The sequence below is a fragment of the Calliphora vicina genome, chromosome 3 (assembly GCF_958450345.1).
Source record: "Calliphora vicina chromosome 3, idCalVici1.1, whole genome shotgun sequence".
Classification (NCBI taxonomy): Eukaryota; Metazoa; Arthropoda; class Insecta; order Diptera; family Calliphoridae; genus Calliphora; species Calliphora vicina.
In genome coordinates this window covers 115,334,982-115,349,320 of record NC_088782.1, presented here as the reverse complement: position 1 = coordinate 115,349,320, position 14,339 = coordinate 115,334,982, and the positions used below count along the sequence as shown (strand labels likewise).

The window sequence follows — 14,339 nt, the reverse complement described above, 5'->3', positions numbered from 1 at the left end:
AGAGTCTTGGTTTAGCTTCAATCCTAGCTCTTCTTAGAGTCTTGGTTTAGCTTGATTAGTAGGTTTTCTTCTAGTCTTAGGTTAGCTTCAATCATGGGACTTTTGGAGTCTTAGTTTAGCTTCAATCGTGGGACTTCTTGGAGTCTTAAATTTACTTCAATAGTATGTCTTCTGGGAAGCATGGTTTAGCTTCAATCATAGGTCTTCTTAGAGTCTTAGTTTAGCTTCAATCGTATGTCTTCTTGAAAGATTGGTTTAGCTTCAATCATAGGTCTTCTTAGGGCCGTTTTCTCATTAGGTGATTATCTTTTTTTCCAACGAAAAACTGCAGATTAAAGAAATTTGGTTTTCTCAATGTCTCATTTGCTTCTATTCTGTCGCAAAGCTAACCCGACCTCATCTGCCAATTATGTATTTATCGTACAGATAAATTCAATCAGCTGACTGCTGTTCATAGTTTGTATGTGTTTGTATTTTGTAAACGAAATTAAATAGATTTTATAAAAACAAAAGTTTAATAGAGGAATTAACATTAATTTGATGGAGGATGAACACGAAGAGCATGAGTTCCAAGTGAATGCTGAAAAATGTTATCATGCCAGGCCTAACTACCTGGCAGACATTGAGGATAATGAATATTTCAAAAGATTCCAGCTGTCGATGGCCACGTTAAACAGCTGATTTATGTAAACATGTTGTCAATTGAAGGCAGGGTTCCCAACTTTCACATCTATTTTGAGAGGTATTGCCAACTGAAAATAATCTTTTTTTGTCGGTATATTGAGAAAAACAAAATTGTTAACGGACAGTTTATCGGCCTAATAAATTTATGTCGACATTTAGTAACAGGCAGTTTGTCGATACATTGAGAAAACGGGCCTTAGAGTCTTAATTTAGCTTCAATCGTGTGTCTTCTTGGAAGTTTGGTTTAGCTTTAATCATAGATCTTTATAGTGTCTTATTTTAGCTTAAATCGTAGATCTTTATAGTGTCTTATTTTAGCTTAAATCGTAGATATTTATAGAGTCTTATTTTAGCTTCAATCGTAGATCTTTATAGAGTCTTATTTTAGCTTCAATCGTAGATCTTTATAGAGTCTTATTTTAGCTTCAATCGTATATCTTTATAGAGTCTTATTTTAGCTTCAATCGTAGATATTTATAGAGTCTTATTTTAGCTTCAATCGTAGATCTTTATAGAGTCTTATTTTAGCTTCAATCGTAGATCTTTATAGAGTCTTATTTTAGCTTCAATCGTAGATATTTATAGAGTCTTATTTTAGCTTTAATCGTAGATCTTTATAGAGTCTGAGTGTAGCTTCAATCGTAGATCTTTATAGAGTCTTATTTTAGCTTCAATCGTAGATCTTTATAGAGTCTTATTTTAGCTTCAATCGTAGATCTTTATAGAGTCTGAGTGTAGCTTCAATCGTAGATCTTTATAGAGTCTTATTTTAGCTTCAATCGTAGATCTTTATAGAGTCTTATTTTAGCTTCAATCGTAGATCTTTATAGAGTCTTATTTTAGCTTCAATCGTAGATCTTTATAGAGTCTTATTTTAGATTCAATCGTAGATCTTTAATTTGGAGTTAAATATTTGGAGTCCAACAATTTTCTTACCGCCAGTATGGCTTTCGTACATGATGTCTATGGGAGAATTGCTAGCCTTCCTATCAGAAAAATGGTGTTATTCCATTCACCGTTTTGACGAAAGTAAAGTGGTGGCTCTAGATATTTCCAAGACGTTCGATTATGCACTTTTATCAGAACTTATTGCTTTTGATTTCGGTATTAACTTCTCACGATTTATATCAAGCTTTCCCAGATATTGCACTATATGAGCTGTTACAAAATGGATCTGATCAAACGAATTCAAGATAAATTTAGGGGTACCGCGACCTTCGACCTTCAAACTTCCAACTCTATCTATTCTTTTGCAGATGACAGCAACATTTGCCAATCAAATTCATTAAATTTAAGGACCAAGCCAGTATGAGATTGGGGCAATGAGGCAAAACATGAACGATTCCCTTAATCGGGACCTTTTGAAAATCTCTGAATGGCGCCGTGCGAATAGGGTCGCTTTCAAAGCTCGCAAGACTCAGTGTTCATCGCTTCATCTGTATTTATGGGTGGTGTAAGTATTGTGGAATCAGACGCTCTTGATGTTCTGGGTAGGAATTACTTCACTCCATCTGATCTCCTCACTATTTACACCATCTATATCTGACCGAAAATGGAATATAACTTCCATTTATGGGTCGATGCTTCAAAGTCTATTTTGGAGCTTCTCGACCGCGTACAGGAGAGGGCGAAGGAGATTATGGGTAACAGTAGGGTATCCAACTCTATTGATTCGCTGGAGCAGCGTCGCAACGTTTCACTGTTCTATCGGTAATACAATGGAATGTGTTCTGATGAAATTAGGGAACTTGTTCCTGATACCCGCAGATTTTTACGTAACACACGTTTTTTGTCATGGACACATTCCTTTGTGGTCGATTGGCCAGTGGACCGCACAACACACTACGCGGGAAATTTATTATTTAGCCGTACTGTCTGTATGTGGAATAAACTTCCCGCTGAAGTGGTTCCTGTCATTTTCAATGTAGGAAAGTTCAAATCGAATGGCCACAAACACTACTCCCTCTTTCCTCCCTCCCATAACATATTTTCCTAGTTCCAAAACAATGCTTTGCATGAGTAGTCTTAGATTGACTTAAAGTTTTTCCTTTAAGGTGTTCAAAATTCGGCCCCAACTCACCACCATTTCACCACAACACATCATTAAAACGGAAATGTTTTCATTGTTATGTTAAGCTAATATTCTTGCCAAAAATTTGGCCCCAAGAAAACATAAACAAAAAAACGTTGATTATATAAAATGTTTTTATAATTTTTGCTACGCTAATTTAATTTTAAATTTAAACTAATATATGTCCAGCGTTTCATCATTATAATAATGATTTATGATTTGTTTTTTTCTACTTCTAAGATTTATCTTGTTTTTTTTTACTTTTAATTATAAACATATGTATACAAATGTATAAATTTCAAAATATTTATGAATGAAGCCATTATAAGCGAGAAAATTATGTTGGTTGTTTTAAAATATGGGTCAAAACTAATTCTATGCTGTTAATTAGCGCTATTTGTGTTAAGAACAAATACAAACTGTTAACTGTTTTGTTTAATGGCTATATACTTTTGGATGCTAGAGAATTTTTCTCACGAAATATTCAGTGTAAGAAAAGCTGGGTCAAAGGTCTTACAAACTGTGGTGAGAATAAGGGGAAATTAGAATTAAGAAGTTTTTTAAAAAGAATTAATAAGAAATAAGATACAAATGTAAGAGACAAAAGTTGCCAAATAATTTTATTTTAAGTATATAAATTGACAATTAACATGTGTTGCTAATGCATTGACTGTGTTAGTTTTGTTTACCTTTTCTGTCAGCTGTCAGTTGCATTTAAAGTCGTTGCTACACCGCAGCGCGCCCATATATTAAAACTATGATGTATCGAAGTTATTTATAATTGATTTTTCTTTCTAAATATATAAATTTTTCTATTTAAATCAACAGTTAATAAATCTGCCAACACGTTTGCCTAACTAAACCTAGTTTTTTCCAAAGCATGCTTTTCAAAATTTAAATAAATTTATGGAAATACAATTTACACAAACTTAACATAAACATTCATATACATAAATTTCATACCTTCCAAATGCATTACAATTGTAAGCAATTTTTGTAAAAAAAACACGTTTCATGTACAAATTTTGCGCCAAAGAAACTCTATTTCAAAAAAAAAAAACTACATTATTTAAAATGCCAACATTGTATTCAAAAAGAAACATACATACATAAATTCCAACATACAACAAAGCAAATTTAAACGAAAAACAAAAAATAAAAAGAGTTTTCACTATTTGTTGGTCATGATTTCTTGGAATCAACCATTATGATATCATTTCAATGGTAGACTCAAGACCATTTAATCTATAAGAAAACGAATGAAATAAACACTTGTTTGCTAAAATACAAGCTGTAATAAAATGCTTAATAAAACAGCATGACTTGCTTAAACATTACAAATGGGATGGGAAATCATATCAATACAACTAATTGAAACGATAAGTTGGTAAAAATGGCAGAAAAGATTTATCTCCAATGATAATAATTTTAACTAATTGTGGCATTAAACTAGTTTTTTTTTCTTTCTTTAAAATTATGGGTTTTTTATTATAAACTAGAGCTAATTATGGTAAAGAACAAGTAAGAGAGCTATATTCGGCTGTGGCGAATCTTATATACCCTTCACCAAATTATGCTTCAAAGAAAAAATTTGAAATATTTTTAGGTAAACAAAATTTATTTTTTTTTCCAAAATTGTTTTTTAACTTTTTGGAAAAAAATTTTTTTCGATTTTTTTTAATTTTTAAAAAAAATTCGAACTGTTTTTTAAAATTTAAAAAAATATTTTCGAATGGTTTTTTTTTTTAAATATTTAGCGAAAAAAAACTTAGTAAAAAAAAATTCGGGTTAAAAAATATTTTTTTCCGATTTGACCCATTGTAGGTCCAACTTACTATGGTCTTATATACGTCATTGCAAAGGTCTTTGACCTAGTAATTCAGATATAGGTAAAAAAATAGCTCAAAAATCGAGATTGTCCTGGTTATTTCCTTATATCATAGCCATTTGTGGACCGATTTTCTCGATTTTAAAATGCAACCGAGCCGAATCGTGTATGTAAGTTATTTGGGGGCTTCGGAAAATTGATTTCAACAGACGGACAGACAGACATACAGACAGACGGACATGGCTTAATCGACTCCGCCATTTATAAGGATCCAGAATATACATATATACTTTATAGGGTCGGAAAATTATATTGTGGAAATTACAAACAGAATGACAAACTTATATATACCCTTCTCACGAAGGTAAAGAGTATAAAAATGGTAATTTATTTTAATGAAATTTTTTTTGAAATTAATTGATTAAGAAACAATAAATTATAACTAAATTAAGACTCCAAAAAGATATACGATTAAAGCTAAACTTAACCTCTAAAAAGACATACGATGCAAGCTAAACTAAGACTCTAAAAAGACCAATGATTAAAGCTAAACTTAGCCTCTAAAAAGATCCACGATTAAATCTAAACTGAGACTATAAAAGGACCAACGATTAAAGCTAAACTTAGACTCTAAAAGGACCTATGATTAAAGCTAAACTTAGACTCTAAAAAGACCTATGATTAAAGCTAAACTTAGACTCTAAAAAGATATATGATTAAAGTTAAACATATACTCAAAACATAACTACGATTAAAGCTAAACTTAGACTCTAAAAACACCTAGGACTAAAGCTAAATTTAGCTTCTAAAAAAATCAACGATTGAAGATAAACTTATACTCAAAAATGACGTACGATTAAAGCTAAACAAAGACATTAAAAACACCTACGATTAAAGCTAAACTTAGTTTCTAAAATTACCTTTAATTAAAGCTAAACCTTAACTCTAAAAACACCTACGATTAAAGCTAAACTTTGATTGTAAAAACACCTACGATTAAAGCTAAACTTAGATTCTAAAAAGACCTACAATTAAAGCTAAACTAAAACTCTGAAAAGACCTACAAATAATGCTAAACTTAAACTGTAAAAAGACTTACGATTAAAACTAAACTTAAACTGAAAATAGATCTACGATTAAAACTAAACTTAGACTCTAAAAAGATCTACGATTAAAACTAAACTTAGCCTCTAAAAAGAACTACGATTAAAGCTAAACTTAACCTTTAAAAAGGCCTACGATTAAAGGTGAACTTAGGCTCTAAATAAACCTACGATTAAAGCTAAACCATTGAATTTTCTTTTTGATAACATTTATCTAAATGTTTGAGAATAAAACCGCGTGTCTGAAAATTGTATATGGGAACAGTTGTTATACATAACTATCAGCTTTAATTTCCTATACGATGTTTTGTTTTGATTATTTTTAAACTTCTGTTTATAATCTCTTTAAAATCTTAATATTTACACGTAACTTTAAAACAGCTGTAAAAAAATAACTTTAAAACTTGCATATTACGTCTGTCAAACTTCATTTAAAGACCAGTTCAACATATTATAACATTTTCTAAACAAAACACACAAAAAAATTATGAATTTTTTTAAACTATAATTTCTATTTAATGTTAGTTAATTAAAAAAAACAAAGACCAACAAAAAACAAAGCAAATGAGTCATAATATGTAAAAAAGAAGAAATGAAAAAAGTCAATGGCTTTACATAAAATAAAATCAAAATTCCAAAAAAGAAAAAACCCATTTACAATAAATAATAATGAAAAATGTTGTCATCACTCTCACCCGAATATCTAGTATACGAGGTTGGGCAATAAATTTCATAGAAAATAATAGATAAACATATTAGCCGTTCTGGGAGACTGTCCCGAACTAGTTATTTTACCTATCAATTATGGTGGCAGCTAGTTACACAACTAGCTGCGAGACTAGTTATTTTAATACGTGCTTGTCCCACTCTAGATTATTGAGAGACAATAAAATGACAATTGACTTCACGCTAGATTACCAGGGATGTATAAAGTAACCAATTGACTTCTCTTTGCACTACAAAGAGCCCATACATGTAAAAATTACCCAAAATATATAAATTGGAGTTAGACATTAGTGACAATTCCTGTTTATAAGAGATACATACATGTTTATACAACGCTGCCTAATCACTACACTATAGAACAACCGTGTCATATCCTTTGCAGTGAAAGCATAAGTATTGTATGTGTTCGTTCATTTGTTTACATTGTTTTTTTTAACCTTCAATATTATCAGCCTTGATTCCGATTGCTTTAATTTACAATTTTAGAAGACTTTTCGGTTAGCCTCTCATAATAATTCATAGGTAAAAAGTATAGCTACTATTTTATAAAGCTAAATTTTTAATTATATTAGTTGGTTGGTTGTTTTTGTTTTGTATATTTTAATGTATAAATGAAACCTGTCATTCATTCATTTATGCGTTCATTCACTGTTGAGGTTTTTTTGTTTGTTTTTTTTTAACTTTTTTGTTTCTCTTGATTAACTTATAATGTGCAAAGAATTAAATAATAGAATTTCGCTTTCATTTGCTATTCCCACCATTATTTAGGGCCCGGTTTTTTTCATAAATTTTCTTTACAATTTATACAAGAAAATCAACAAAAAAGAAATTAATTAATAAAGGTTTCCCTTAACACTCAGGCTCACACACTCTTACATATAATCAGTCATTCTTTCTCTCTCGCTCTTTTTCTTTTTATTTACACATTCTCACTGACACTGAAAAGAAAGTTTGTGTTTTAAGTCTTGTGTTTTTTGTTGGTGTTGCTATTGTTGTAAATAAGTGAATGCATGCAAACGCGCGTGTTTTTTGTTCAAAGTGTCTTATTGTAAATTAATTATTTTTTTATTTATTTCTTATTATAAAATAACACTGTTATAGTTTTTTTTTTACAAAATAAAAGATGTTTTGTACTTAACAATTACCGGTAATTAGTCATAATAATGATAAATAACTTTTCATTTCTTAAAGAAAATTATATATTTTTTTATGTTTAACTTTTAAACAAAATTAATTATGGTTAAATTTAATATAAGTTTTTATTAAACCGGTTTAAATAAACATGTGTTTTTCTTTTCAATTTCATTAAACAAATATTTACAATACATTAAATGCCAGAAATTCCAACAAACAAAAAAAACTATATATAAATCAGAGAAAGTAAAATCATATCACTTGGCTTTATGCCTTATTTGTCTTATATTGTATTATAGTTTTTGCTTGTTTTTTTCTATTTTCTATTATTTTTTTTCGTGCTGTTTATAACAATTTGTTTATATATGTCTGTATGTTGTTTTTGTTTTTATTTTTTCAATATTATAAACTTTTTTTTTCACTTTCGCACAACCATATTTAAAGTTATAAGTTAAGAAATTTGAATAGCAAAATCAAAATTAATTTTACTTTCTAACCATATATTTTAACGTTAAGTATTTTTTGGGGGATGACACATATCTATTTGGGGTCATAACAACGAGGCGTTAAAGTTTAGAACTCACTTTCGTTTTCTTTGTAATCAGCCGCCAGATGTTAAGAGAGTGTTAAATAGATAAATTTAAATATTTTTAAAGATAAAATATCAAACAAAAAAGAGACTTAGCAGATAAATTTAGTTAGTTTTTATAGATAAAATATAAACAAATTAACAAAAATGTTTAAAACCCATACATACATTCTTAATTATAAACATTTTGGACAGTATTTGTTAAATAACAGTGGAATGGATTAGAAAATAAAACTCACAATAAATACAGAATCGCTTTAATCATAGGTCGTTTTAGAGTCTATGTTTAGCTTTGATCGTTGGTCTTTTTAGAATCTAATTTTAGCTTTAATCGTAGGTCTTTTAGAGTCTAAGACCCCTTTCATACTAGGCAATTTAGTTGCGCAAGTTTCTTCCCTGGGTTAAGGGGAAGAAAATTTAGCATGTTGCATGCCTAGTGTGAAAGGGGTCTAAGTTTAGCTTTAATCGCAAGTCTTTCTACAGTTAAAGTTTAACTTTAATCATACGTCTTTTTACAGTTTAAGTTTAGCTTTAATCGTAGATCTTTTCACAGTCTAAGTTTAGCTTTAATCGTAGATTTTTTTAAAGTCTAAGTTTAGCTTTAATCGTAGGTCTTTTTATTGACTAAGTTTCGATTTAATCGTGGATCTTTCTACAGTTTAAGTTTATTTTTCAGAGACATACTTTAGCTTCAATCATAGATGTTTATCAGAGACTTAGTTAAACTTAGATCGTAAATCTTTCAAGAGTCTTAGATTAGCTTGAATCATAAATCTTTTTTTGCCTTAATCGTAGGTATTTTTCGATTGATAGTTTGGCTTCAATCGTAGACCTTTTGTTTAGTTTCAATCGTATGTTTAGAGGTTTAGTTTAGCTTCAATCGTAGATCTTTTAAGAGTCTTAGTTTAGCTTCAATACTAGGTATTTTTTAAGTCTTAGTTTAGTTTCATTGCAAATTAAACCATTTTTGACAAACCTCAGTTTCATTTCATAAACAAAAGTATTAAATTTCACATTTCTGTCAAACACAAGAAAAAAGAAAACCCCTCAAAAAAAAACCCAATTTGTTTAAAACTAAATTTAAGGTGCTGCTTGCCATTTCCCTAATGACAATTTCTATCACTAATTATCAATAGCTGTGTGTCATAATGTTACAAAAAAAAATCAAATCTGCCAACATAGAAATTCATTCATGAAAAATACACCGTAATATATCATTAACTCCAACAACAACAACAATATTACACTCTTTAAGTTATACTTAAATGACAACAAAAACAACAACAACAAACAATAATAAAAAACATGTCATTTAAGTTCATGGTCTATGACTTACAAGATCCTCCATCTTAATAAATAACGTTTGTCATTAAAGTGTTGACAGGGGGTTGACATATGTATGGTTGTGTGAGTATATATTTTTTATTATTATTATACATACTAGCAGAGCTACCAGATGATAAGGAGACAAAATGGTTAATTTTGACGATTTTTAATAAAAATAATCTTCAAAATTGTATTAAACATATAAAAATATAAGTTGCAAGTCAATTATTTATATATTTTATTAGAAATAAATGAATTTTATTATTTTATTATAATATTAATATAGTATTAAACTTTGTTCAGTGTTTATTTTCCAAAATTAATTTTGGTTAGCAATAAACAATATAGAAAATCTTCACATTTTAAATAAAATTTGTCAAATCTTCACTTTGCCAATTTTTTTTAATATCTGGCAGCTGTATTGTGATATAATTTAATTTACACTTGAAAAGAGAAAAGTGTGTATTTTGTTAAAAAGAAATTTGTAAAATATATAAAAATTATAACAACAATAAGAAAATTAACAAATTTACATACATGGCTGCAAATTATAAATAATAATTTTCGAGAAAAAATATTATAAATGAAAAAAATAAAGAAGATAAATAATATATGGTTTTTTATATACAGTGGTTGACAATACAATGGAAACTTTTCAAAATATTCAATTAATAGCACATAATTAATCTACACAATTTCTTAAGAAATTTTTATTTTTTATATGTACCCTTCACCTTCGTGAGAAGGGTATATATAAGTTTGTTATTCAGTTTGTAATTTTCACAATATTATTTTCCGATCCTATAAAGTATATATATTCTGGATTCTTATAGATAGCGGAGTCGATTAAGCCATGTCCGTCTGTCTGTCTATTATTGGATTACTAAGTCATTAATATAGACAATATGGATATCTAATGATAGATATTTCAAAGACCTTTGCAACGACGTATAAAGACCATAGTAAGTTGGACCTACAATGGGTCAAAATCGGAAAAAATATTTTTATCCCGAAATTTTTTTATCACCAAACAAAAAATTGAAAAAAACACAAAAAAATTTTTAAAACTTAAAAACAAAAATTAAATTTTAAAATAACAATTCGAAAAAAAAAAATTTCAAAAAAATGAAAAAAACAACTTTGGAAAAAAAAAATTTGTTTAATTAAAAATAATTAAAGTTTGTATTTTGAAGTATAATTTGGTGAAAGTTATATAAGATTCGGTACAGCCGAATATAGCTCTCTTACTTGTTTGTATATTATATATGTATATAAAGGGTGTTTTTTAAGCCCGAAATTGAAAAATAATATTAGACAAAAGAAAATTTTAATAAACATTTTTTTACATATGGCCACCGCGGTTGTTCTTGACGAAGCGCATTTTAGACGTTCAAATTTCAATTTTCTATCTTGTTTATAATAAACAAGATTTTCTTTTAGAAAATTGTGTTATAAACAAGATTTTCTTTTTGAAAATTGTGTTATAAACAAGATTTTCTTTTAGAAAATTGTGTTATAAACAAGATTTTCTATAGAAAATTGTGTTATAAACAAGATTATCTATAGAAAATTGTGTTATAAACAACATTTTCTATAGAAAATTGTGTTATAAACAAGATTATCTATAGAAAATTGTGTTATAAACAAGATTTTCTATAGAAAATTGTGTTATAAACAAGATTTACTATAGAAAATTGTGCTATAAACAAGATTTTCTATAGAAAATTGTGTTATAAACAACATTTTCTATAGAAATTTTTTTTTTCTGTAGAAAATTGTGTTATAAACAAGATTTTCTGTAGAAAATTGTGTTATGAACAAGATTTTCTGTAGAATATTGTGTTATAAACAATATTTTCAATAGAAAATTGTGTTATAAACAAGATTTTCTATTCTAAATTTTGTTTTACACAAGATTTTCCTTTTTTATAACAATTTTTCAATCAATGTTCACAGTGTTAAACATGTTCCAAGTGAATGTTTTAATGTCATCGGTAGCTGACATGCCATGTCTGGTTAGTGTGCGTGTTTTTAATAATTTCACATGTGTAAAATTGTTTAATAAAAACAAAATATTTGTTGATGTGTATGTCATGTATGATTAATGTAGAGTGTTTATTAAAACAAAAAAAAAACATTCTTACAAACTTTTGTACATAAAAAAATAGTAGTTGGTTAAACAATGTTTGCATGTTAGATCACGACATTTTAATGTTATGACAATTTTCATTTTTCTTTCATCTTCGTGAAATCTGTGAGTGATTTTTTTCTCTTTTGTTTTGTCTATGTTGTTGTTGTTATTGTTGTTTTTACTGTATGTTTAATTTCTAGTAAAGTCATGCAAAAGTTGTTAGAAAAGCAAAACCGTTATAAGTACCATAAGTGTTGTGTAGAATGGAAATTTTTTTTAAAAGAAATAATCATAATAAAAAAAAAGCTACAACAGCATAAATTTAATTGCAAAATTTTTATTCATTGTTATTTATTCTCTTCATCTATGTATTGTACTTACTATTTGTGTTTTTTTTTAACAGATTTTAGCATTATTTTGTATTATTAACTTAAATGTCCACATCGCCAGTGCCTCACTATGGAACAGTTATGGCAGTAGCAGCAGCAGCAGCAGTAGTGATAGTAAAACATTAAGTTTGGCCAGATGTAGTGGCGGTAAAGGTTTAAAATATTTATCCGGTGATGCCTTAACAGATTCAACCGATTGTTTGGGTCCCAATAATTCACCCTATCCCAGGTAAGCTTTTCTTAAAATGTTTTATTTATTATTTAGATAAAAATTAATGTTATTTTAATATTTATAATTAATGTTTTCATCTAATTGTCATTTGTTATTAATGAATTTCCTCTATTTCTTGTTTGTTATTTGTCATTTTATTTTCATGTTGAATTTTCAAGTGCGGCCGTGGCGCGAACATTTACCAATTGGAACGGAAGTTCACGACGTGGCCGTCAAAGTAAATTGCCATCAACATTAGATCCCGCCATTACAACTAGTGCTCTATTGAGGGCCTACAATGAAGTTAATAATGAAGATATTGACAATCATCGTTTTGGTAAGTGTGCTAACGTATTTCTTTTCCATATAGTATGTATGTAATTAATTGTGAAATAGTAGTAATTATTCGTAATATACATAAGCACATGTTAAACTTGTGCATGGCGGATGACAGTGCTTTGAAATAGTAATTTATTTGGAGTAGACTAAGCAAGAAACAAATGTTTTTTTCCATATAAATTTCCATTTTAGAATAAGGCTATTCATAGGAAAGAAACAAGCTGGATCTAGGATAAAATTGTAGTATCTATCTATCCAAGATTCGGTGTCAGGGAAGTTCACACTCAATTCAGAACTTCCACTGCCCAGAACTTTACATTGAATGGAAATATTCCAACCCTAATGAGAAATACAAACAAGATAAATTACCGAGTTTCATCACCATCTCCTTCCATGACAAATCTAGTGGTAGTAGGAGTACTAGTGTTATGGAAGTTATCATTGATGCAGACCAAAGCCCACATCGAATAAAAATATACATCATCTATCCAAGAATCACATTGCATAGTAAAGTTCATAATGGAAGATAGGGAATAGCAGTTCAAAATTCATTTACAACTTTCACTACCAAGAACTTTCTATAAAAATGTAGAATATGTTGCTGTACACCACTCCTCTCAAAATTTCCACGGTTGATAATGAACGCAAATATTCCAACCCTAATATTGGAATATGGACAAGATAAATTGCTGAGTTTCATCACCATTGATGCAGACCGAATTTCTTCTCGATTCAAAATGTACATCATCCCTCCAAGAATCGCATTTCAAAGTGACATTCATAATTGAAAACAGGAAAGAGCAATTCAAACTTCACCCAGAACCGTACAAAGAACACAAATATTTCAACTCGAATGTGAAATGCAGATTAGTCTGATTGCTGAGAACACAGCCATCTTCTTGTTTAGGTAGGTGTTGGAGTGGTATAAGATGATCCAGAAATGCAGATCGAATATATCCTCTGCACCTTCTGTAGCATTCTCAAGTAGGTATTATTATGGAACGTCACAATCACTATCTCCTTCCAATACAAATCAGGTGGTAGTAGGACCAATAGTGTTACGAAAGGCACCATTGATGCAGACCGAATCTCTCTTCGAACCAACATTTATAAGAATCCAAACATTCATAATTAAAAACAGGGAAGATCAGTTCAAAATTCGCCCAGAACTTCCACTTCCAAGAACTTTCAATCAATTATTGATGTACTTCAATGAAGAACTTCCACTCTATAGAACTTTACAATAATCGAGATAGATTGTTGAATTTAATCTCCTGATATGAGTAACGCCATTGATGCAGATCTAATCTCTAATTTCCATTAACTCGACAGCCGGTTCTACGCACCGAAATGACCCGAGTTCACTTAACCAAAGGGCTGTCAACTCAGCAACTACTGCTGCTACAACAACAACAAGCCAACCTCTCCTCTCTTCACCAAGAACCTTACAGTGAATGCTATTGTTCCCAACATAATGTGAATTGCAGATTAGAAGTATTGCTGAGAACATACTCATCTCCATTTATAAGTAGGAGGAGTCAGAGAAATTGGCAAAACAACTGTACAGCCAGAGATATATTCTGAGGGAGCATGTGGACTTATTAGTCCACGTTGCTTGAGCAAGAGTATACAATTGGTTTTGAATCAAAAATTTGCATTATACGAGAGGAATGCCTGTACTTGGATAAGGGCCTTCTAATAGGAACTTCCGAACTTTGACAGTTTAGCGGTTGATGCTACACATGTCGTATTGACTGTCATTTATTCAGTTTGTTTTCCAAATCACCATGGACGGATAAAGTGTTCAA

At 29.4% G+C, this 14,339-nt stretch overlaps 1 protein-coding gene across 1 annotated transcript in view; it reads left to right on the top strand.

Annotated features, from left to right (window-relative positions):
* The window catches only part of LOC135954314 (uncharacterized), a 30,214-nt gene that overhangs the window by 14,193 nt on the left and 1,682 nt on the right, over positions 1-14,339 (top strand). The window contains exons 2-3 of the mRNA XM_065504431.1: positions 11,996-12,210; positions 12,372-12,529. Of these exons, the coding sequence (XP_065360503.1) occupies positions 11,996-12,210; positions 12,372-12,529 (373 nt within the window). The remainder of the gene's footprint in view (positions 1-11,995; positions 12,211-12,371; positions 12,530-14,339) is intronic.